The sequence below is a fragment of the Lichenostomus cassidix genome, chromosome Z (genome assembly GCF_008360975.1).
Source record: "Lichenostomus cassidix isolate B80296 chromosome Z, HeHo_3.0, whole genome shotgun sequence".
Lineage (NCBI taxonomy): Eukaryota > Metazoa > Chordata > Aves > Passeriformes > Meliphagidae > Lichenostomus > Lichenostomus cassidix.
This window is the reverse complement of record NC_139511.1, coordinates 52,033,935-52,057,684: the sequence shown is the minus strand read 5'-3', so window position 1 is coordinate 52,057,684 and position 23,750 is coordinate 52,033,935. Positions and strand designations below refer to the sequence as shown.

The following is a 23,750-nucleotide window of genomic DNA, read 5'->3' as shown; positions in this document are numbered from 1 at the left end:
TACACTACTTTAGCTTTCAAATTCTAATACTGAGGAATACAAGCCTGTGGTGGTAAAGATTACAAAGGCAGCTGGGAACTGATTTCTTAATATATTAGTAATTGACACGTGGCCTTTTATGGTAGGTGCTATACAAATGATAAAGATCATATTTTGTAGCACTGTTGTATGTGAGTATAATATTTATAATTGTAGTCTATATCAGTGCTTTCAACTTGCAACTTTTGAGGACAGTGGGCCTGTATTGTAATAGATGTTAGTCAAGACACTGGATTATGACTCAGGGACTCAGGAGAAATCTTGTATTCTTAGATGCATCATTGGGTAAACAGGTGGGAATCTTCTAATTTTTCCTTTTTTTTTTACTCTTGGAAAGTCATTTTACCTCTTACTGTTAGGGAAAATGGCTGAGATTGTGTATTTATACTCTTGCAAAAGTTTGGTGGTTTTTGCATCTGCTGTTGTTTGGACCATGACTTTCCTGCTTTGTATAGCTCCACATCGTTTGTCAGCTATCAGATTATGCTTCTTTAAGTTGGTGTTGCTCCTGAAGTAATTAAGTTTATGTTTCAATCGTCTGTAATACGTACCTAACTCTGTCAGGCTAGAATTACTCTCAGAGTTATAGCAGGGAGAGGCAAAGGTGTCGATGCAGCTGAGGGTTTGCTTGCATTTTCCTGAGCTGCTGGCAAATGGAGATAAGTAATAAAGGAATTATTTGTTTAAGATTGTGTACTGAAGAACTGTCACCTCAGAATAACTAATGAGTTTAGAAACATGAACCCTAGTGTGATGGTAAAGCTTACATTTATGCTTTTTATTTGAGGGATTTTACTTAAGGATTGAAATTACCTTAAATCTTTATAATGATCAAAAGATGAAAATACTTTTACTGTACAATAAACTGTATTACAAAAGGCTGAAATGCATTTGCTTTTCCTATTCTTCATTGAGGCTGCTGATAAGAGTTGTTTTTGGAGGGAAGTGACCTTTGAAATCTGCATAGGATATTTGTTTCTTGAAGTTAAAACAGCAAGGGAGTGGGTATCCTGTTACTTTGTAAGATTTTCTGGTTTTGAGTAGACCTCACTCTTGGTGGGCTAGCTTGGTTGAGGGCAGTAATTTTGTTTTATTGGTTTTTTACATACTTCACTTAAAAGAATGGAACAAAACTCCACAATGCTGGACAAAATAATTGAGGTGTCTTGCACTATTAAGTCTGCTCTTAAAGTGCGAAACTTTGAGGTTACACTGAAACCATATCTAACTGTAGAAGAAGAAAGGCTTGCTGCTGCTGGTGATCCATGTGGATGTACGGAGCAATATTTTACTCTGTAAGTATGTAATGGTTGTTAATCCTGGATTATAATTTGTTAGAAAAGATTAAAAAAAAACAACTGAACAACCCATCAATTCAAGTAACAATTTCCAAATGGCTTCTTCAAGAACTTGTTGTTTAATTTCTATTTTTCTTTTTTTTTTCCCTGTTGTTTTTCTCATATGGAAACAAGGCTGGCTAGAAACAGGTCTTCACATCTAAATGTCTGTGATTTATATCTTCCCATATAACAGTTCAAAATGTTCTAATTTGAAGTGTATGATGGAATATTTTCTTTGAGCAATTAGAAGTACAGTTCATCTTTAGAAGTACAGTTCGTCATTAAACACTTCTTTCTTGTGTGTTCACATCTTAAATTCACCTTTTCATTTTTTTCTTGTTATTTGTTACATTCTGGGAGACATTCTTTAGCATGTGCTTGGATCTTGTTGTTTGTAACTTCCTGTTTTTGCTATTTGATCCTCAAGTTCAAATTATTATTTCCAAATTTTTTACTTTGCTGATATAATTTTTTTTTTTTTTTTGGTTAATTAGTATTCTATCTTCTCTTGGTTGGTGATTCTCTCACTTCTCATGACAGCTGGTCCACATGTTCAGCCTTTCTCTTCTTCTGGGTCTGTGGTTTCTTGAGTCAGTGAGCTGTGTCACAATCTCCCCTTGCCAGAAGTGTCTTTTACTCAGTTGGAGCTGATTCCATGCTGTTGCTGAGTTGTCTTTATTAGTTTCCTCCTTGTCTTGGGGGTTCTGCAAAATATCCTTGTGGCCTATAAATTTTGCATTCTTTGTCCACTCTCAGGGGTGCATCCTTCTTCCCAAGCTAACCTCACCCTGATGTGAGAGCATTGAAACATGTCAAGCCCTAAACCATAACAAGGGAATTCTACAGACAAGTAATTTGTCTTTCTAGCACCCAGACATCACTTTGAGCTTGCTTGTTAGTTGCTATCTGTTTCACGGATTGAATCTCATTTGTTGTTGATTAGGCTTGAAAGTGTACAAAGATCAAACATTGAAGAACATCCTTTCTTAAGAAAATTTTTACATATTCCACCTGTTGCAACAACAGTATGAAACTGGAAGCAGGAGCATAGGACTAGAAGCAACTTTCTAGATCAAGTCCAGTCTGTAACTTTGCTTACCATGTCATACAGATTATTGCACAGGTAAGGATTAAGACTTAAGCGGAAGGAACTAGAGGTTTCTGAATTTTTGTATCCAGATGGAGCAAAGGCTCAGGCACAGTACTTCAAGCCGATCAAAAAGAACTGACACTTACTTGGTATCCTGTGAGGAGCAGGTGGGTAGGAATGGCCAGCAAAATAAGCTATTTCTGTGGCCAAGAATGATGGGAATAAAGAAGGCTGCCAAAAATTAAATCAAAGTTAGTCTTCCTAAAAAGTTAATTGCAAATGGAACTATACAGAAAGATAGAAAGTTAAAACCACCAAGTTATTAATGATATTTCATGTACAGCCCTAAACCAACAAATACTTTATTTCTGATACCAAAAATAAGGATATAGATCTGAGGGAAAAATATGGAGTGACTAAAATAAGCGTGATCATAGAGAGGTGACTACAAGCTTCTTCAAGTAAAATCAGAAAAACATGGAGTGTAATGTAGAGAAAAGTCTGCCTTTATCCAGGAGTCAGAATATGGACAGTAGGAGAATACCTTTGCCATCACAGCATTAGTTATTTTTAACAGACCTGTCAGCTTGGAGCTATGTTACAAGAAGGTACATTGGGTGTTATCACTTTCCATGAAGCAGGTGTGCAGCTATAGACTTACTAAGCTGATCTTAGCAGTATGCAAAACTACAGGACGAAATTGAAAGTGATGCATCATTTAAATGACCAAAGCACACAGCCAAACAAATATAGCAATAGAAGACTGACCATATAGATCTTTGAACCTGTCCAGGAGTAACTAAAAACAGTAAAAACCTTTTAGTGTGATGCAGACAAAATAGGAATCTACCAATGATATTTGGGAAATGGTCCTAAAGCAGGCAAGGATGCTTGCCTTTTTTTTTTTTTTTTTGAGATAATCATTAAATATTAAGCTGTCAAGTGAAGCCAATATTTACAACATAGGGAATCTCTAATAAGTTGCTCCAATTATTTAATGAGACATTTGGTTTTGAAAATGCAGTTTGACTTATATTGTAGGTTGCATGTAGGTATCTGCATCCTGAATTTTGCATACCTTAGCTTAGCTTAGTAGGAAATATGTAGATTGTTCTGTTGGGCTTTTTTCCCATGTGGTTGCAGTTCTTTTGTGGGTGTATACTGAAATGTGGGCAATGTGGATTTCTCATGGAGAGGCACAGGGCAGCTGCAGTATTGGCTCTGCAAATATGAGGAAATCTCAGAGGGACTCTGTCCCCTGCAAGTAGGAAAAATACTCTTTAAAAGTTTGTGACCAAGTGAATGAAAACATTTTGTATCATTGTAACTAATTCCAGTTTTGGCTTGCTCAAAGCTTTGGCTTTCTTCCCATATGAAATTCCGAAGGCAGTGGTAAATCAGAATATATCTAGATTTTGTTTTCACTTTTGAAATCTTGTCTGGATATACTGGCTGAGATGGAGTTATTTTCCCCCATAGTAGTCTTCAGCATGCTGTGCTTTGTATTGTTAGTGAGATAGGTTTTGATAACACACCAGTGTTGTAGCTACTGTTGAGCAGTGCTCACACAGCAGTCAAGACTGTTTCTCCAGTATTCCCCTTCACTCGTAGCCTGGGGGTGGACAAGACCTTGAAGGATGTGTAGCCAGGACTCCTAACCCAGACTGACCAAAGGGATATTCCATACCATATGATGACTGATCATCAATGAAAGCTAAGAAAGAGAAGGAGTGGGCATTCTTTCTTATGAAGTTGCTCTTCTGGAAGAACTGCTATGTATACTGAAGCCCTACGTCCTGGGAAGTGGCTGGACATCGCTTGCTGATGTGAAGTACAGAATAAATCTTTTGTTTTCCTTTGCTTCTGCATGCAGCCTTTGCTTTTGCTTTATTAAACTGTCTTTATCTTGCCTTACGAGGTTTACTTTTTTCCATCTTACTTTTTTCCATCTTATTTTCTCACCCTCATCTTGCTTCAGGAAGGGAGTGATAGAGTGGTGCACCTGGCATCTAGCCATGGTCTACCCACCATGAAGCCCTTCACTTGTGTGAAAGTTCACAGGATTTGTAAACTTGGAGAGTCTTCAGTGTAAGAATTGACTCTGTGGGGTTTAGTTATGGGGATAAAATAGGGACAAGAGATCTCTAAAGATGAGTTTTAGAACATGAAGGTTTATTGCGAAATAGAGTGGGGGTGAGAGGCCTGTGAGCTGCAAGACGCGACTCCAAGCAGGCCAGCAGAGAGAGGAGAGAGAGAGAGAGAGCAGAAAGAAGAGAGCAAAAAGAGGGCAATTTGCCGTTTACAATACAATAAATTGTCTTCTCTGTTGACTATTCAACTCTTCTTTAACCAATCTAAGACAAACTACAAGTCCTACAGCATTTACATACAGCCTATAAGAATTATCACATTACCATATAGGATCATGTTTCAAACCTTAAAAAAACTGCCTTTTTTGGGATCTCTACCAGGCAGGCAGGGTCTGTTCTGACCCTTGGTCCTGCCTGGGCAGAGGGCATTGTTCTATCAAGAAGGGGGATTACCTTCTGTGGCTACACCATTGTTTTTTAGTTACTCTACAACTCGAACCTTATCTGCATTTCCATCTCACTCATATTTTCCATACCCTCAACATCTCTTGCAAGGTCATCATATCTATAAGGCTTTCCTATTTCATCTTCCCCGACACTTCAGAGTTCTTTAGAGTATTGTAAGTGTCTCTTCTTGAGCGTCTGTTTGCTTGTATCTTTTAGTAATCAGGCAATCCAGATGTTACAGAAAGCTGTTTCTTAAAAGCACCTTTTTCGTAAACTTTCAGAGTCTGTAAGTGCAATTAGACTGTGATTTGTTTGCGTCTAAAAAGCTAGGCAGGGTGAGGTTTCTTATTAGTGATGGCTTATGAAAAGTTCTGTCTACAAGAAAACATTCTTATTAACTTGGTTTTTTCTTTGTGAGAATTTTATTTCAGCTGTAAAAAGTGCTTGGCCACTGTATGTGTCTGATCATAAGGCTGTCTTAATCTTACAGCTTGTAGAATAGACATACTACAGATCTGAGGCTTTTTATCCTGAGGACAGGGGGATAGCAATTTACAGTCCAGGAAGGCAGATAGAAGTACAAGGTTATATCTTTGATTCTTAGTGAAATTCAGAGCATACTGAAGTCTGGGCCTTCCAGTGACTTGTGTAACCTGATACTGAAACTATATTTTAACACAAACATGTCAGCTTCTAGTTATCATATCTGGCCCTCGCTGGGGGACAAGGGAGAAGTGAATGAGTTGTTGGTTTAAGCTAAGCTTTTCTTGTGCCTCAAAATTTCTGCCTTCAAGAAATGTTTCAGCTAACAGCAGATTGAGCATGGTTTTATGTTATTGTTAGAATCTGATAGGTTATTTTGCTAAACACTTCATTATACTCAGACAGCATGTTATTAAAATACAATTTAAAAGTGGGCAAGAGGGAGCAGTGCTTCACCATAAATTACTGAACTGATGCAAGAATATAAAAGTGGTATTCTGGTTTTATTTTTTAGATTTTCTAATTGATGCTTTAATGTATTTCTACCATAGAAATGAAGACCTAAAACAAATGTTGGAAAGCAGTAAAGATTCTGCGAAGCTGGATGCTATGAAAAGGATTGTTGGGGTATGTGATCTTTTTTGTTATTATTTTTATTTGTTAGGGGATATGAAGGTTTTTTATTATTATTGTTTCTTGGATGAGAATGATATTTTCCATTTGCAGATCCTGTAACAGGTTAGCACTTAAATCTCTAAATGATGTTTAAAAGTTGTGGTGGAGAATTGGTAAAATCATTAACGTGGATTTTTTGGTAGAAATCGGTATATTTGGACATATGCAGTCATACGTTTTTAAAATATTTATGTAACAGTGGCAATATGCCTGTAAGGAACTATTTTCAGTGAGACCTTGAATACGAAATGGATTCTGAAGAGAAGCTTCAAATATCTCAGACTGAAAACAACAGAAATTCGCAGGAATAAAATTACAAGTTGCATTTACTATTTTTGTTTATTAGATTATGTGAGGATTTTCTTTTTTGATTGAGCATGATGCCTGAATATTTGATTAAGTATTTCAGGTGAATGTGTACCCATAGAGGTGATTAAATAATGTTTAACACCATTGTATGTTTAAACCCTATAAACAAAAAATTATGAAATTCATAGTATCCCTTTATTTCTTCCTAAAAATATTGGAAGAATGTGCTATGGAAGATTGTTCAGTGACCATGTCTTTGTTTTGGGGCTTTTGCATTTGTTTTCTGTCACTGTTTCTTCAGTGTACTCTGCATGTGCTTTTTGGTTTTGCTTGGTTTTTGCATATGCTTAACCCTGTCCAAATATGTACCAACGTGAGTAGGTACATTTGGTGTCATGATTGTGTTCTTTCCTCTGACTCCAGAGCTGGCTTCTTCTCCCTTCATGATTGTCCAGTGATGAGAATTTTACTCAGGAAGGTTATCTTTTTGCCTTTCATCCCTTAGTCCTGCCAGAGACATCAAGTAGCTGTGAGATCTGGGTAACATATCAACTGCTATTTGATGACATCATTTTTGTTTTGAAGAAAGGTTTTTTGATTAATTTCCTCCTGTAACATGATGTGGGATTGCTCAGGGTTTGACCAGTGAGAGTCCTGCATACTGATGTGCTTTTGCAAAAAACCACAACCTTTAGAAGTGCCATGGTTCCAGCGTATGCTAACTTACATTCTTCACCTTCCCTCAAAAAAAGTCTTTTTATTCTGGCTGTTACTGTGGGCAGGAGGATTATGTCAAGTTGCCTCCTGCTCCCTTGGTTTTCTTTTTTGTAAAGTTAGCCAGATCTTTATCTGTATTTGGAAACTGTTGAAACTGAATGTAGGTGTGTATGTATGTATATGGGGGGAATTAGAAACCATTACATTGAATCAGCTATAAATTTTAAATCAAGGTTTTACTAGGTTGATTTATCTATTTTCCTTTTTTCTTACAAAAAATGCTGTCATTACAAATGAATTAGCAAATTCACTAATTTTCCTGCTGCTGCTGCACATTCAAAAGTGTTCCTAATTTTCTAGAGGTACGTGATACCATGAAGCTGAAGATGAGTAGTTGTCGTCCACAGTGATAACTGTGATCCTTGATGAACTGTGAGCCTGAAGTGATCAGGCTTAAGAGCTTTCAGCAAGGGAAGGCAGAACTAATTAAGCACATTCTTTCTTCTACTCCCACATTTTCCATTTCTGACGGTTCTCCCCAGTTTCCAGTTCCAGATTTCTGTCCTTTTTTTTGAGTTCATGGTCATTGGGTTCTGTTCCTGTCTTAAGCACTGTGCAGGAAGAGCACTGATTTCCTAAATGGCAGCAGGCACCTTCTGCTTCTTGTATATTTTTCTCTTGCTCAGCTGCTGCTTCTTAGAATAGAAACAGCTTTCTAGCTTGTAAGGCTGACCATAACTTAACCACAAGCAAGTTGTTTGAATTACTGGATCCTCTGTTTTCAGTTTCTTTCATATCTTCAAGGTAGTTGCTGTTTCCTGTGCTGTGTTTAAAGTGTGTTTCACACCAGATACCTGGCACCAATCTCAGGTTGACGTAACAAACTCAAACAATAAGCTTTACAGGCCAGGACTGGGACATTGCACAATATGAGTGTGAGGCCTTGTAGCAGTGGTGATAATGTTCTTGTGAAGCGCAAAGGTGTTTCTGTGCTTACATATGGAGAGGAGTTTACATCTCTCAGGGATGAGATGTGTTTTTCAGAGATTAAAGGCTTCCTTTGGTCTTAGTATTAGAGGAAAAAGGAACTCTTGTAAGAGTATTGTTTAACATGTCTCACTGGAATACTCATTTTTCAGTTTTAGATAATTTAAAAAAACAAAGTGCACAGAATCCACAACTCCTCCAGCCAACCTGTTCCACTGCCTCATCACCCTCCCAGTAAAGATTTTTCTTCTAACATCTAATGTAAACCTACCCTCTCTCAGCTTAAAGCTATTATCCCTTGTCCTGTCACCACATGCCCTTACAGAAGACCCTCTCCAGCTGTCTTTTAAGCCTCTTTATGTACTGGAAGGTACTGTAAGGTTTCCACAGAGCCTTCTCTTCTGCAGGCTGAACAGCCCTAACTCTCTCAGCCTGTTGTCATAGGGGAGATGCTCAGTATCATGTCCCTGTCCATGGAAGAGGGGTTAGCCTTTGTGGTCCTTGCCAACCTAAACTATTGTGCATGACTGTAATTCTATGATATGAATAGTTATCTTAGTATTTTAGTAGCCTTTAGGAGGCTGAACTTTCATTTGTTCATGCAGGTGTGATAGAGAAGTAGCAGAACACTGCTTATGGCACTTTTTGGTACTGCTTCCTCCTTTAAGGTAGTTTGTGAACTTTCTCCTAGGGAGAAGGAGATTGATTACAAATAAAACCAAATCTGTCTTCCAGAGAGTGACTTAATATAATTTCAAGCTTAGGAGTAGTCCAGTTTTGATCTTTTCCCTTCTCCCTTATATATGAAGGTACTCAAGTCTACTTTCAGCTGAAATATCACTTTTGTGATCAATGACTTCTTTTTTTTTAATCAGTATGTTATTTTGGATGTTCTTTCTGTGTGAGCAATAAAATAATTTCCATCTTCTGAAAATTATGAGCAACACTGCTGGTTTAGAAATAAATGTTTGGTATACATATTTACTATGTGCCTGAAGACATAATAGCTGATATTTCTTTTAAAACATACACTGATATTACAACAACCAGTGCCAGGTCTTAAAACCTATCTGAATTTCTGTGGAAAAAATAGTGGAATTTCAGTCCTGAATATTTCAGAGTATAAATTTAGGAAACAGTCACGTGCCTTATTTCCCTCAGAGAGTGTCATCCATGTGTGTGTGTCTCTCACGTGGAAAAAAAAAAGTTTAGTTCATCCTGACATTACATAGCGCTTACTCTAGAATGAAAGTTTTTATGCAGGAACTCCAGCTGTATAAGACAACACAACTGGAGAATGTCTAGGCACAGCAACAAAAATGACATGATATTCCTTAGTCTTTGAAAGAACCATTATGTTCTTTCAGGTTAATGATCCATGAACTAAGGAGGATTTACACTAATAGTTATGCAATAATGAATCAAAATACGCTCTTATAAAAGACCCTAAATACATATTTACATGGTACACTGGAGCTATTATGGTTGATCAGTTAAATAGTCCAAGTAATGCGTAGAATCATACTATTACAGCCTATCAAGGAAGTCTAAGGATCATCCCTGTTTCTGAGTGAGGTAACTTCTGTTGCATCAAGAAAATATGACAACTTTTCATTCTGTCTTTCTTCTAAGAAACATCTTTCTTCTAAGCTTCTCAGAGTATACAGTTTTCCAAATATTGCCTGGTTTTGTGTGTTCTTGCTTTTGTTGTGCGAGATCCTAACTTTTTATGCTCTTAATGTGTTTTACCAGTGAAATACACCAGCAGACCTGTAAGTTGAGAATATGAGGTTTAATCACCTGTATAATGTTCAGTAATGGCTCAAATGTAATGGTTTGGGATAGAAGTAACTGCAATTGCAGACCTCCTGTTTCTTCATTGGATCCCTGCATATTAGGTGTTGTTTACGTGTTGCTTGACCCCAATGGACATTGGTGACAAGAGATGTCCCTCAGGAGCCTGTACTGGGACCAGTACTATTTAATATTTTCATTAATGACATATACAGTGGGATTGGGTGCACCCTCACCAGATCTGCAAACAACACAGAGCTGAGTGGTGCAGTTGACGTCCTGAGAGATGGGATGCCATCCAGAGGGATCTGGACAAACTTGTGATGTGGACCCAAGGGAGTACCATGGCATTCCACAAGGGCAAGTACAAGGTCTGGTTCTTGGGTCAGGGCAGCCCCTGGTATCAACAAAGGCTGGTGGATAAAGGAATTGAGAGCAGCTCTGGCAAGAAGGAGTTGGGCATGCTGGTGAATGAAATTATGGTTGCGAGCTAATGTTCACTAATAGCCCTGAAATCATGGCCCTGAGGTTGAGGAAGATGATTCTGCTCCTCTACTCTAGTACCAGAGTCTGCATCCATCTAGTACCAGAGTCTGCAGTGCTCAGGTCAGGAAAAGCATGGACATGTTAGAGCAGGTCCAGAGCAGGCCTGCTCTAACAAAAAGGATCTGAGGGCTAGAGCACCTCTCATGAGGACATGCTGAGAGAGCTGGAGTTGTTCAGCTTGGAGAAGAGAAGCCTTTGGGGCGACCTTATAGCACCTTCGAGTATGTAAAGGGGCTTACAAGAAAGCTGCAGAGGGACTTTCCAATAGGCCCTGTGATGGTTGGGCAAGGGGGGATGGTTTTAAACAGCAAGATAGTTAATTTAGATTAGATACAAGGAGGAAGTTTTTACGATGATGGTGGAGAAACACCAGGACAGCTGACCAGAGAGGTGGTGAATACCCCATCCTTGGAAACATTCAGTGATGGGGCTTTAAGCTACATGATTGATGAACATCTTGAAGACATTCCCACTTGCTGCAGGGGGTTTGGACTAGATGACTTTTAAAGCTCACTGTTCTGTCATTTGCTTAGTTAGCTTTTGTGTTTTCTGATGAACTTGATGTTTGGGTGGCTGAATTTTGACCTTAAGAAAGACACACTGATTCTTAGAGCTGGGTGTGCTCTGGTCTGTGTTCAGCAGCTCTGTAACTTGATGTAACAGGTTCCTGCAATTCCAAGGTTTGCAATTTGGACATCAAGTACTGCCAGACTCTCTAATGGATATATCTAACAAGAACATTGTGCAGCTATAGTGTATATTAAAGTATTTTATTCCTTCTTATGTGCCTAATTTCCTACAAATAACTTCCTTCTTAAGCTGTTCGTACAAGAACTGAAGCTAATCCGGGGTTTTGATGTTTATGATCTTTATTGTGACAATTTTATTGTTTATGACATGCCTTATTCATGATCAAACATCAAAACTTCCTTTAAAAAACAAAAATCAGTGGGTTGATTGATCTTGCTTTTACTGTGTGGCTTTTGTGTATTCTTTTTTGTTCTGTATAAACACTTTATGGCCTTTTGTATTTAACTTGCTATGGAAAACAACCTTGTTTTGTTTTTAAAGTGTGGTGTTTATTTTTCTTTTTGTCCTTGGTTCTGTGGCAAACCACAGTTGTTCCAGGGAAAAGGTGTGGGACTTAAAACTTGTATAACTTCTTGGGTTTTGCTGGATGCCTTTTTTTTCCCCCCTTTCAGCTCCCAGGAGGTAATTCTGCAGGGCTTTTTGGATTAGCAAGATCCTAGCTTTTCAGTAACTTTTAAAGCATTAAAAGTTATTTGCAGTCTGATATGTTAAAGTCCAGTTCATGGATTCCACTCCAGCAAACTTACAACCAGCCAGCAGCCAAGAGTTTTTGTTGTACGGATTGCATTCTGTAATGTCTAATAATTAACAAAAACCCCATCTTTATCCTCAGTTTCCGAGAAATGAGACATGAAATAGAGATCTGTAATAAATCAACAAAACCCAAACCACATTCTAATAAATTATATTGTTACATTATTAAGATTTGTCTCTTTTTTTTTTTTTTTTTCAGATGATTGCAAAGGGGAAAAACGCTTCTGAGCTCTTTCCTGCTGTGGTGAAGAATGTTGCCAGTAAAAACATTGAGGTATTCCTCTAACTCATTAAGCATACTATTACAGAAGATATGTTTATTGAAAATTTCATCTAATTGTATCAGACTTCAACATAAACCATAAAATCTCTAGTATCATTAATAGAACTTTTTAGGAGTTTATTTCAATAACAGCATTATGATAGTTTTATGTATAAATAAAAGAAACCTTTTGGATGATTTGGAGGAAGGAGTAGTAGCTCTTTACATCTTAAAAAAAATTACTTAATCTCAGAAAGTTTGTGAAGTATGGTGGCAGTTGAAAAGTTATTGTAGTTTATTTGAGATGTGCTTTTTGAAAAGCTTGGAGTTGTGCTACATTGTATTTTAAATTGTCTGTTGCAGATCCAAGCTGAAAGGTAAGGGCTGGGTAAAAAAAAAGTGTGTTCTTTCATCTCTGTAGATCAGGTGTTACTAGACACACAAAGTAGCTTCCTTCTGTATCTTTTTTTCTTTCATTTCTCATAAGAAGGAAAAAAAAAAAAACAATCCATCTTGGACTAGTGAAAGTTCAGATTTCCAGAACGCTAAAAAATTGAGGTTGTGTTAAATGATGATGTGTTTAAATCCACAGGGTTACTGTTGTACAACCACAGGGTGTATGTCGAAAATGTAACTCTGATGCTCACTACCATTACTGTGCATACACTGACAGCTTCCCTGCAGAAGTGTCGGAGTTTTAGTTGGCTTGACAAATGAGATTTAGATAAAAATAGCATCTCTAAGTTTATAGTGTGAGACCTCATAGTGCCTAACGAGCGTCAGTTTGATAAAAGTACAGTGAACATGTAATGATTTTAGTTACTTCCTACTGCTCAGGATCATCATTTTTGAAAAATACAGGCAACAGTTGTTTGAAGCAGTGGATTTTAAGGAGAGGAGTCAATTGAATGCATTCTTCAATTCTTCCATTATCTTCTGAAAATGTGTACTTCAGCCTTTATTATTAATGGGAACAAAAGTTATTTTTCCCTGGCTTATGGCACTGAACATTATATTCCCTATAATGATGGCTTCAGCTAACTCCTTTTTGTCTCTAACATGCTGTGATATAATGGATTAAACATCAGTTTTCTTCCATATTTCTAGGGATGGATAGTAACAGTCAAGTTTCAGTTTAATTTTAGCTTCAAAGAAATTATTCTCTTTTAGTTATTCCTCTGAAAACTTTGTGTTTTTTCATTCTTTGAGAGAGTGGATTTATTTGGCCAAGGCCAAATACTGAGCTCTGGTAAGTCAAGGAGGCATAAGGATACAAAGATGCTAATTCAGAGCCTTTCAGGAATTTGCTGTATTAAAATAATTTTAGAAATTGTAATTGTAATTTTACTTTCAGTTATAGGCAGTAAAAGGATATGGGATGAGAAATCAGACTAGTTAAATATTCTCTTCCTCTTTAATTTGTGTTTGTAAGTTATGAGAACTCTTAAGTCCAATTTTAAACAGGGAGACCATAAGACATACCAAAGAGGAGTACTTTAAAGAGTATTAGTCATCTTGAGTGCTTTTAACTGCTGGGGCTGGAACCAGTAGTCCAAGAGGCAAGACTGTCCCAGTTTCAGGCTTTAAGTCCGACCAGTAGTGAAGCTGAGACTGTATCCCTGGTAAGTGGGCCCATACACATAAATGGTGTATCTGTATATATACAGAGCAAGTATGTGTGTACAGAGGCAGCCACCTAAATTGTTAGATAGTATTCAGGTGAACACAAACAGCACCAGCGGCTTGGCAGTTCAAGATGATCTGCTAGTGAGAATGTGTGTATATGTGTATGACCTGTCCACACAGAGTCTGCCCAGGCTCTGGCCCATGGATCTCAGTCACTCCTGTTGTTGGCATCTGGACATACGAGCCCTATTGCATTTTCTGGTAAAAACATACGAGCCCTATTTCATTTGCTGGTACAAACATCTGTACCCACATGAATGCCTCTAAACCAGGACTCTCCTGGTTTCTCAGTAGCTGCTCCCTCATGACTTGCCCTTGGACACACAGGTGTGCGTTCACATAAAATTGGACCTAGCCAGAACTTCCTTGTTCCTCTACTGTCTAAACCGGTGTGGTTATGCCCTTGAAAAGATGCACAAAAAACCATGGTTCTTGCCCCTAGAGACCCACAGGCCATGGGGTTTCTTGGCAGCTGGATGGGTCTTTGCTGGTTTGTGCCATAGCCAGCTCCTCCTGTGGACTCTCCCTTAGATGCTAACACCCACACCTGCTTCCTTCCCAGGCCACTTTACCTGCTTGTCAGCAAGTGCAGCTGGATACACTCGTACAGCTGCACCCATTCCAGTCACTGGCACCACAGACACAAAGGCTTGGGCTTGCTTTCACATATGCTAGTCTCTTCAGTTGCACACACACATGGGCCTTCTGACTTGTGGTCCCAGCCCAAGTGTTGGCGGCCAGAGCCTCACTTGTTCAGATGCTGGCCACCCTGGACTTAGAGATCCCTATGGCATGATGTCACATTCCAGTTGCTGGAGTCATACTTAAGTCACCTCAGTCTGGTCTCTAGTTGCTGGTACCCAGGGACACAGCAGCCCTCCAGACTGCGGCATGACTGTAGTTGCAGGCACATAAATGAGTCTTCACACTGAGTAAAGAGTACCTCACCAAGAAAAACGATTTAAAATGAAATTTAAGGAGTCAAATCAACAGACTGTGCTGTTCATGTGCAGGAAACAGAAGGATAGATGTATCAACTATTAAACTGTTCAGATGTGTCCAGCCATCTTACCTCTCTGTTTTGCTCTGACTTAGTCCTTTCCAGATCACGTAGATTTCCCTTGTTTCTCCTTGACTTTAGTTCTTCCCCAAAGCATCCTATGTCTTGTCTGAAATACTTCTAATCTGTGTCCCATATCTCTACATGTAAAAGACCTTCAGTCTGAAAGGTGCTCTGGTGTTTGTTGATTCTTGGTGGTTTTAAAATCTGGGCATAGGAGCTTAGACTCTCCAGAGGTTGTTCTGGGAGGAGCATGGCAGGGTATCCTTACTATAAGTCCTAAATTTGGTTTCCCTCCTGTTACCGTGTCTCTCTCTCCATCTCTAAGCTGATGGTTCCTGTCACGAGCTTGGGAGAAGCTAGAGCAGGGTGTTGTGTGCACACATCCCTCCATCCCCCTGTTTCATCTGTGCTCCTTTGTGGGTTTGAAGATGAGGTCTTATCACGTAACCTAACACTAATTAGCAGAAGCTTTTCACTGTTTATATTTTATGGATTTTCTACTCTAAAACAAATAGACAGGTATGTGAATTCACATGTCATCTTTTATGGTGTAGTTAAAGTTCCCCTGTTGCTCGTTTTTCCACCACTTAATGCTAACATATTTGTACGGGAAGAGACTTAAACTGAGAAGGGATCAGGAAATTCAGTAAAGGAATCTGACTAATTTCTTTATCAAGTTGAGTTAGATGACAAGTTCACGTCATAATGCAGGAACAGGCATCTAGCTAAACCTTTTCTCTCTCAGAACTTTTATCATGGTCCATTTTTTAGTATACTTCTGAAATTATGAGAAATTATTAGATTGTCAGATTCTTAGTACATTGATCCTGTTTCCTGAAAATGTCATACCAAATTTTCTTCTTGCTATGAATTCTTACCCATGTCTGTCTCTACAAATTGCTGCAATGCAGTAGCATAAAATGCATTGATTTATCAGTGACCCTGAGACTAGCTCAGTTGGTTGGAGCTTGGTGCTAATAACACCAAAGTTGTGAGTTCCATCCCTGTATGGGCCATTCTTTCAAGAGCTGGACTCCCTTCCAACTCACAATATTCTGTGATTTTGTGATTTTGCATCCATATGAGTTTCCTGCCCAGAAATGGCTGCTATCTTTTTTTAAAATCAGGGTTGAATGCTCTGGTGCAGGAAAATGGAGATGAAGAAGTGATATAACATGTTAATTTATTTGAAGAGAAGCAAAGGGCATCTTATTGTTTACAGAAGTACCTTACAATGTTTTTTTTTTTTTATAAGTACACACTGACCTCAGCTTGATTGTGTGCGTCATGTCATGGATGGTAAGGATACAAAAAGTGACCTAATGAGCAATTGGTGGTATAGAACAAAAATAAGTCTTCATCAATAATTCATGGATTTTGATGTGCTTATATTGATAAATTAATTAAACAAGTCTGCCTGTGTTCCTCAAGCCTAATGTGCCCCTGTTATGATTAGTTTTATAGAACAGAGCATTTTAACATTGAATGAAGGTAAATGGTAAAAGAACAGTGTAGTCACGGAGCTCTGAGTGCTTCCATTTCTAGTCACAGAGTGGTTTCAAGGAAAAGAGGCTTTCTTTGCACACCTGCAGTCATTCAGTGCACAGGCCTCTTGTGGTCAATGTTGATTGCTACTTCTCTATAGCTGAACAAAAAATAAATTAGTATGGGGTAACCTTCTGTGATTTAATATTATGGGACTTTTTTTCTGGAATTGGCACGAAGATAAATCTTCTCTTAGTGACAGTAATTATTAGCACAGCTGTAGTTGAGGGTCTTTCAGAATTTTCCATTATAAACCCCAACAGTCAGTTTACAACACAAATGTAAAAAATGTTTTTGCTGCTTCCTGGGCATATATTGGTCATGAGGGAGCAGAGCGAACTAAATTGAGTACCTTCTTCCCCAAAATCATGTTGAGGTTTTGTTAATCTTTGAACATTGGATCCTTTGTAGTATTCTTGTATTGCGTCTTTTGAATGCTTGTAGTCATGCAAAGGTGAATCTAACATCCTTTATTTTATCCAAGACAAGTGCTATTTTTAATCAGATATGAACAGTGTAAGTTACCACACTTCAGCTGGAAGTTATATTCACTTTCAAATGTGTTAAAGTAATTGATTTTGAGTTTCAGGGTAAAATAAAATAGACTAGTTGAAATTCTTTGCTATTGCAGTTTAACCTATTTTCTACAAGAAAAAAACATAAGGTGTACTAAAGTGATCAGCTTCCACATATCAACATCTTCAATTATTCAAGTCTTTATTTACTAATTAATAATATAAGGTAGTATTTTGTGTTATTAGTTTTCATGTGACTGTCTCATTAATGAAGTAACATTGCAGCACATCAGGAATTTTATAAGACATTGGAGAAGCACCAACATTGTGAGTGCTCCAAGGGTCTGTTAGCTCTTTCTTCAAAGAAGAAAATGTTGATAAAAAAGTGAAATCTAGGAGTTAGTTTCATAGAATTCCAAAACTTTCTGATAGTGATGTTCACTGTGTTTTTTCTTTTCAGATAAAAAAGCTTGTATATGTTTATCTCATGCGCTACGCAGAGGAGCAGCAAGACCTAGCATTGTTGTCCATCAGTACTTTCCAGCGTGCTTTAAAAGTGAGTGACTACTAAGTAACATTTTATAGGAATTCTGAGCTGGTTGCACAAAGCCAAAAATATCTGTGTAAGTGTAGTATGGTAAACTAAAGCATGTAAATATCTGCATCTGATAGAGTAGTTTCAAGTTATGACCAAGTTGTTTTGTGCTACCTCAAACCTTTCAGGTCAAGCAGTTAAGCCTGAAAGAAGTGACATTACTTCACTAAAGTAAACCAGCAAAATGGTGCTCTGAAATCCACATGCCAAACATTTAATTTCTGGAATGACTTTTCTCATTCTAACATAATTTATGTGTATGGAAGAAAGACTCTGTTATTGGCATGAAACTCCTGTGTTCCTCTAGTTTATGTAACAGAAAGAGCTTTGTATACAACAAAGAATTAAAATGTAAGGAAGCAGCATCTAAATGAAAATATTAGGTGTCTTGCACAGGGTACTTTTTCATTAAAAGCACTGAGAAAAAAGCATTTTGTGCTCTTTTGTTTCAAATGAGATAACAATGAGAAATGGGATTAGAGAACAGTTTGGGATTGCCTTTGAAGTGTGACTGTGGAGAAAAGAAAGATTTATTAAGTCTCTGGTCTGAATTTGGCCAGTTTTTATAAGAGAAGATTGGCTTTTTCTTGTACCTTTCTTGTACTCTGGGCTCATTTCTGTCATGGCACTTAACTCACACTTTGCATCTTTTTGGAAAAGATTGCAATCAGAGCACCAGTTGTGCAGCTATAGGAGGATTGCACATCGACTAGTTTTCTGCCGCCTTCCCTTCAACTTCTATCTTGGTGTTGTATGTGCTGTCTTTACTACCTGTGGCTGCCATGGAAGGCTAGAATTCAAATTACTTTGTATCCTGTGTTTTTCATGGTATATGTATACAGTGAACACTTCTTATGGCATAACTCTTTTAAAAGCTGTGGGTAATGAGAACAAAAGGAGGAGTGATAATGTGGCTGAGTAACAAAAAAAGAATTGGTGATATGGCAAGGGGGTAGAGACCAAGCTAACGGAGATTGTCAGCGACTAAAGAAATGACTAAACCTGCTATGAAAGATACATCTCTGTTCATTTTTTGTAATGTTTTGTTTCTCAGTTTGTAATGATTATGCGTGGAGATACTTTTTTTGCTACCCGCTATGGAAAGAACTTTTTATTCTAAACTCATGTGACTGCAGATGAGCTTTGTAAATTCTGGTAGGAACAAGATATTTTTCCAAAAACAGTCATATAAAGGGCTTTTACTATCCAGATACTTACTATTTAGTAGCTTCTAAGATGTAGGAATTTTGAGAGCTTAGATGAATTGATACTCAAATAATACCAGTCTGAAAACACATGTCACCAACTCTCAGTCCTTGGGAGAAATGTTCTCTGCATGGCTACCTTCTGGAAAGACACTGTACAGTACAGTGAATTAATGATGCTGCAATTCTACTTTGCTAGATTTTGGAGGATTTGGTACTTGATTAAGCAACATTTTTCCCTTGTGTTCCAAGCCCATGATTAATGGATAAAATTTACGTAACAGTTCCTTCATACAGATGTGTTGGATCTCCAGGCTAACCCTAGTATTGTAAAAAATGACCAAGAACTGGGACAAAAGAAAAGAGGATAGAAAAGGTCTCAGAACATTTAACCTAATGTTTTTACATGTTCTTTAATTTTTAAATTTTTTTTACTGATTTCAGCATATATCTTCAGTAAAGCATAAAATGGATTTGTTGTCAAGAACTTGAGTGGGAACTGAGAACAACATTTTCATTTGACATTTCTTTAATATAAGTAATAAAATTGAGCTAGTGTATCTTTTGGATTACCTGAATTCCTCTTGGATTGCAGCAAATATATCACCTTATTAAATAAAATGCCAGTCTTTTTTATCCATAATTCCCATATTTTGTATGGGAAAATGCATGATGTTAATGTTTTCCTTTGTAAAATTTTCAGATTTTCATAATGTTTTAATGTTTTCTTTCTTAATTTGTTTTACTTTTTTTTTTTTGTTTTGGAAACATGTGAAGTATGGCAGATTTTCTTGTTAGCATGGCCGTCACTTCCAAAGTCTGACTTAGATAGATTTACATGTTTTAATGTGTGGTCACTAATCAGTGTAAACACTGCAGCGAATTTAATGACTTGTTTCTGCACTAACTTATTTTCCTTCTCCCTTTCACTCCTGTTCTTTAGGATCCCAATCAGTTAATCCGTGCAAGTGCTTTAAGAGTTTTGTCCAGTATACGTGTCCCAATTATTGTTCCTATTATGATGCTTGCAATTAAGGAAGCCTCTTCTGATTTATCTCCTTATGTGAGAAAGAACGCAGCCCATGCAATCCAAAAACTGTATAGGTAAGTGATTACTAAAAACAATTTTAAGAGAGTTGTGGGCTACATTTATAAAGTCTATTGTGAGTTTGTCATGTCTAATATGCATATCCTTTAAAATATAGGATGTGTGTAGAGATTCTGTCACTCACCTGGTTTGGTTGTAATTCAAGCAATTCTCTTGCTAGACTAGCAGGATAACAATAAAGAGATACAAAAAGAAACTGATACACTATCTTTCATTTTTTAATATGCTACTTATTTTCATCTATTTTTTTTCAGGTGTTGTGATGGGTATTCTCAGAATCTAAGATTTCTTTGTTTAAAGTCTGTATCTTTTATCCTGAGGCATTTGCTTGAAGGTAGTTTGCAGCACATGTGACAATGGATTGCTAACTTCTAGAAGTTTTGTCTGTGCAAGTCCAGATCTTTCAGATCTTCCTCTTCTTCAGAAATCCTTGTTGTGGAAGAATTCTTATAAAGGAGCTGGTTTACAGACGTGGGAGCAATAGAACCTGTACCTTTGCAAAACATCTCTAGCCATTTATTCTACTACTTACATCACTTTTATTTCATCTATGCCAAAAAGTGGAGGTTGAGAGATATTAGAGGTTCTGAATCAGATAACCTGAGGCTGCTTCAATTCTATGCCCCTTCAAACCAGCCAGTCACAAGGCTGAGCACATGTTCCTAATGGGCACACAGATAATGCAGTACACATGCATGCAGCCATCTATACAGATCAACAGAGACAGAAATGAACAGTCAGGCAGACAGTCCTAGCACCAGCAGCCTTACTCTCTTGCACTCTCTGGCTGATCAGTATACAGACCCATTAGCTTGCCTAGAACTGTACAATATGTATCCCCAGTAATAATCCTAGATGCTCAGTGTTTCTAGTAACAGGCTTTTGATCCCCAGTCTCCCAGGCAGTGGCACACACAAACACAGTGATTGCAAACCCTCTGTGCTTCCTGCTACAGACTACAGACTGATGTGTACATCAGACAGATGCACACATGCCCAGCCCTTTTACTTGAGCACTATGAATCCCACAGTATCTGGTTTTACACATTAAGACTGTGCTGTAGGAGGCCCATATACCTTCTCATCTCCACTTGTCTTGTGTTAGATGGAGAGGAAATGGGGACAGAAACAGAGAGATTGAGACATTCAAATGGGTGTCTCAGTAAACCTCCAGACCTTACAGTGTCTCCACTAGTTGGTCTGGATACCTGAGACGAAATCTCCGTTGTTGCACTCAGACACACACACAGGTGTCCAGTCTAGATCTATGTCCCATTTCAGTGCTTGGCTTCCCAAGCCACTTAGTCTGGTTTGATATTGTCAGGCAGTCACCCACTGACATAGGTACTTGCTGTGGTCGCTGGTGCTACAGTTGCACAGGCCTGTATAACTCATGGATTAACACCAGGTGCTGGAGCTTAGAGCTCTGTATCACACGTGAGCAGAGAGTAGAGACTGCCTCTGTAGTTACCAGTGCACAGCACGCATAGGTAAATGTACTGAGCAGCAAAGCATTTACATACAACTGGCTCCTTTTATGCACCTATCCCTCTATTGTCCTGTTCTTGTTCCTCCCAAGATCATTTAGATCCCTCATTTCCCTGCCTTTTATTTCTCCCATAAACATCCCATAGCAAGTCTTGATCCCAAAACCTCTGTCTGGGATTGCATAGTAATTCTTATAGCCCTGTAATTGGTAATATCCGTCAGTCTGGAGATCCTGTCTTACTTATGGTGTGTATATTTCAGGACCATGAGGGAGATGGCTTTTCCATGGCAGATCTCTGACAAACCTAGATAGGGCCTCCTTCCTTCTGGTGATTTTTTGTTTTTAAATTTTTTTTTTTTTTAATGAGCTGACTGTTGTCATGTGGTGCCCTTTTATCATATAACCTAAAAATAGAGAATGGATTTAAAGTCTCTTCCTGCTATTTGAGTCACTTCTTTATTCTTAGCAACTGGTTCTACTACACAAAAATCTTTTTGGCCTGAATTATTCTCTATACATAGAATGTCCTTTTTTATGGTTTTTTTCCTGATAGTGTCAAAACCCTTTGGAAGAGTTCAGCAGGAGAAAATGGTTTGTTAGTGGCAACAATGCACAGTAGTATCTGGACAGTATCTGGGCTGTTTCATGGAATTTTAACTGAAGTTGATGCTTCCTTCTCCCTCTTGTCATGACAGCAAAGTTTATTTTACTAGCAGATTAAAGAGCTTGTTGGTAATAGGTGCACAACTGGAAAATGCTGAAATCTAATGATTAAAAATGGCTTTTTATCTGTCATCTAATCTCCAGATATGATTGCATCTCTGACTTGCATAACTTGCTTATTTTCTTATCTCTGGGTCATATGTTATTCTATATGATCTCTATATGAGCTTATATATAAACCTCTGTGTGAGGCTTGTATGATGTCACTGATGACGTATGGAAATCATCCTAGCAAATACAGTAAAAAGACACTTTTTTATGGTAAAAGGTAGAGCACATGGTGAAAAACACAGTAGCACAGTCTGGAAAAACTGGCCTTACCTCCTGCTTTCCATGAATTCCTAGTGGTAGTAAAATGGACACATAGCTTACATAACAAAAGAAAACTTACGAAACTAATGTTCTGTAAAGGTTTTCTTAATGGTTCAGAGGGTCTGTACATCCTTCTCAAGCTTTCACTTCGTGCAAGCATTCTGGGTATCGTTACACAGGATTTCAAGCTGCTGTAGCTGCAAATTCCTCCTTACCTGGACTAGAGTAAGCTTCCTGATTACTTCTGAGTAGAGTTTGAGCTAAAAATCGTGTTCTTATTAATAGGATGTGGGAGCCGTTTATAAAAAGCATGTCAACTTTTATTTTCATATTTTCAAAACTTACTTGTACAAATGGCATATCTGATAGTGCTGGTTAATAATGGGACAAAGGGAGAGAGTATAGTTTTCGTGGTCACTTGAAGAAGCCACAGGATTGAAAACTGGTGAAGAGACTAGCAAATTAACCTGTCCATAGGCAGGCCCAGTTGGCTTGCCTGCAAGGTAGGAGTAGGTAGTAGTTAACAGTCCGATGTTTCAAAAAGGTTCATGACTGATAGCTACACAATTCAGCAGTACTGATCATCCATTGGTGGCAAGGCTGACTGTTGGCCTACAGCAACAAGTAAGTAATTTCAGAATACTTATTTTTGAGATGGTCAGAATCAGAATTCTGAAGAGGATGGATTTTTGATGTAAAGATCACTGAACAGTTAATATAATCTTCTACATCTAGCTACTCCATCTTCTGCAACCATTTGAGTAAGAAGTAGAAACAATTTATTCTAATATGTCTGTATGTGTCATTTGCTTTTTGATTTCCCAGATTCTCTGCCTGTTTGATAGTTCTGTATTTCAGTTAGTGTTCTAGTCAGGCTTCTGGATGCAGGTTCAATACTCCAATCTTCCTTGTATTTAGTGTCATGGTGTTTGGATGGATGTCTGCCCTAGAAGAGCTTGTTTATTAGTGGTTCAATCAATCCTAACAGCAGGAAGCTTACATATCAAACAGAAAAGATTTCAGACATAGTGTGAACAGCAACGTTTATGTCCAATGCAATCAACATTGCCAGATAGGTTGAAGTAATTTCATCACTGAAGATGTCAGACCTTTGCTTATTTCACTTAAGCATGCATGTTAAAGATATTAGTAGCTTCAATCAGTTGAAAACTACTGTGTTTGCAGTGAGGTTTGGAGGACTACTTAAAAGTCCCATCACCGGTATTAGTAGATTCCATACTAGCACTAGATGCCATAATGGGAGCAAGTCACCAAGCTCTTTAGCCTCTTCCTTTATTTTCACTCTTAAGGTGGTCCATTCCTTGTCTAAAATATCAGGCCAGTGGAGGGGGACGAATGTAACTTGAGTTATCGGACCCTTTACTGA

General features: G+C 38.0%; 1 protein-coding gene across 3 annotated transcripts in view; it reads left to right on the top strand.

The window, feature by feature from the left end:
- AP3B1 (adaptor related protein complex 3 subunit beta 1) overlaps positions 1–23,750 on the top strand; it is a 157,796-nt gene that overhangs the window by 8,603 nt on the left and 125,443 nt on the right. For 2 of the 3 annotated variants that reach the window (XR_014846883.1, XM_085042814.1), the window contains exons 1-5: positions 1,147–1,334; positions 6,041–6,116; positions 12,061–12,135; positions 17,393–17,488; positions 19,676–19,836. Coding sequence is in view for 2 of the 3 variants with exons in the window: in XM_085042814.1 (XP_084898940.1) it covers positions 1,162–1,334; positions 6,041–6,116; positions 12,061–12,135; positions 17,393–17,488; positions 19,676–19,836 (581 nt within the window). In the remaining variant the exon portion in view is untranslated. Of the gene's footprint in view, positions 1–1,146; positions 1,335–6,040; positions 6,117–12,060; positions 12,136–17,392; positions 17,489–19,675; positions 19,837–23,750 lie in introns of those variants that run through there. The other variant, XM_085042815.1, reaches the window with a different exon arrangement.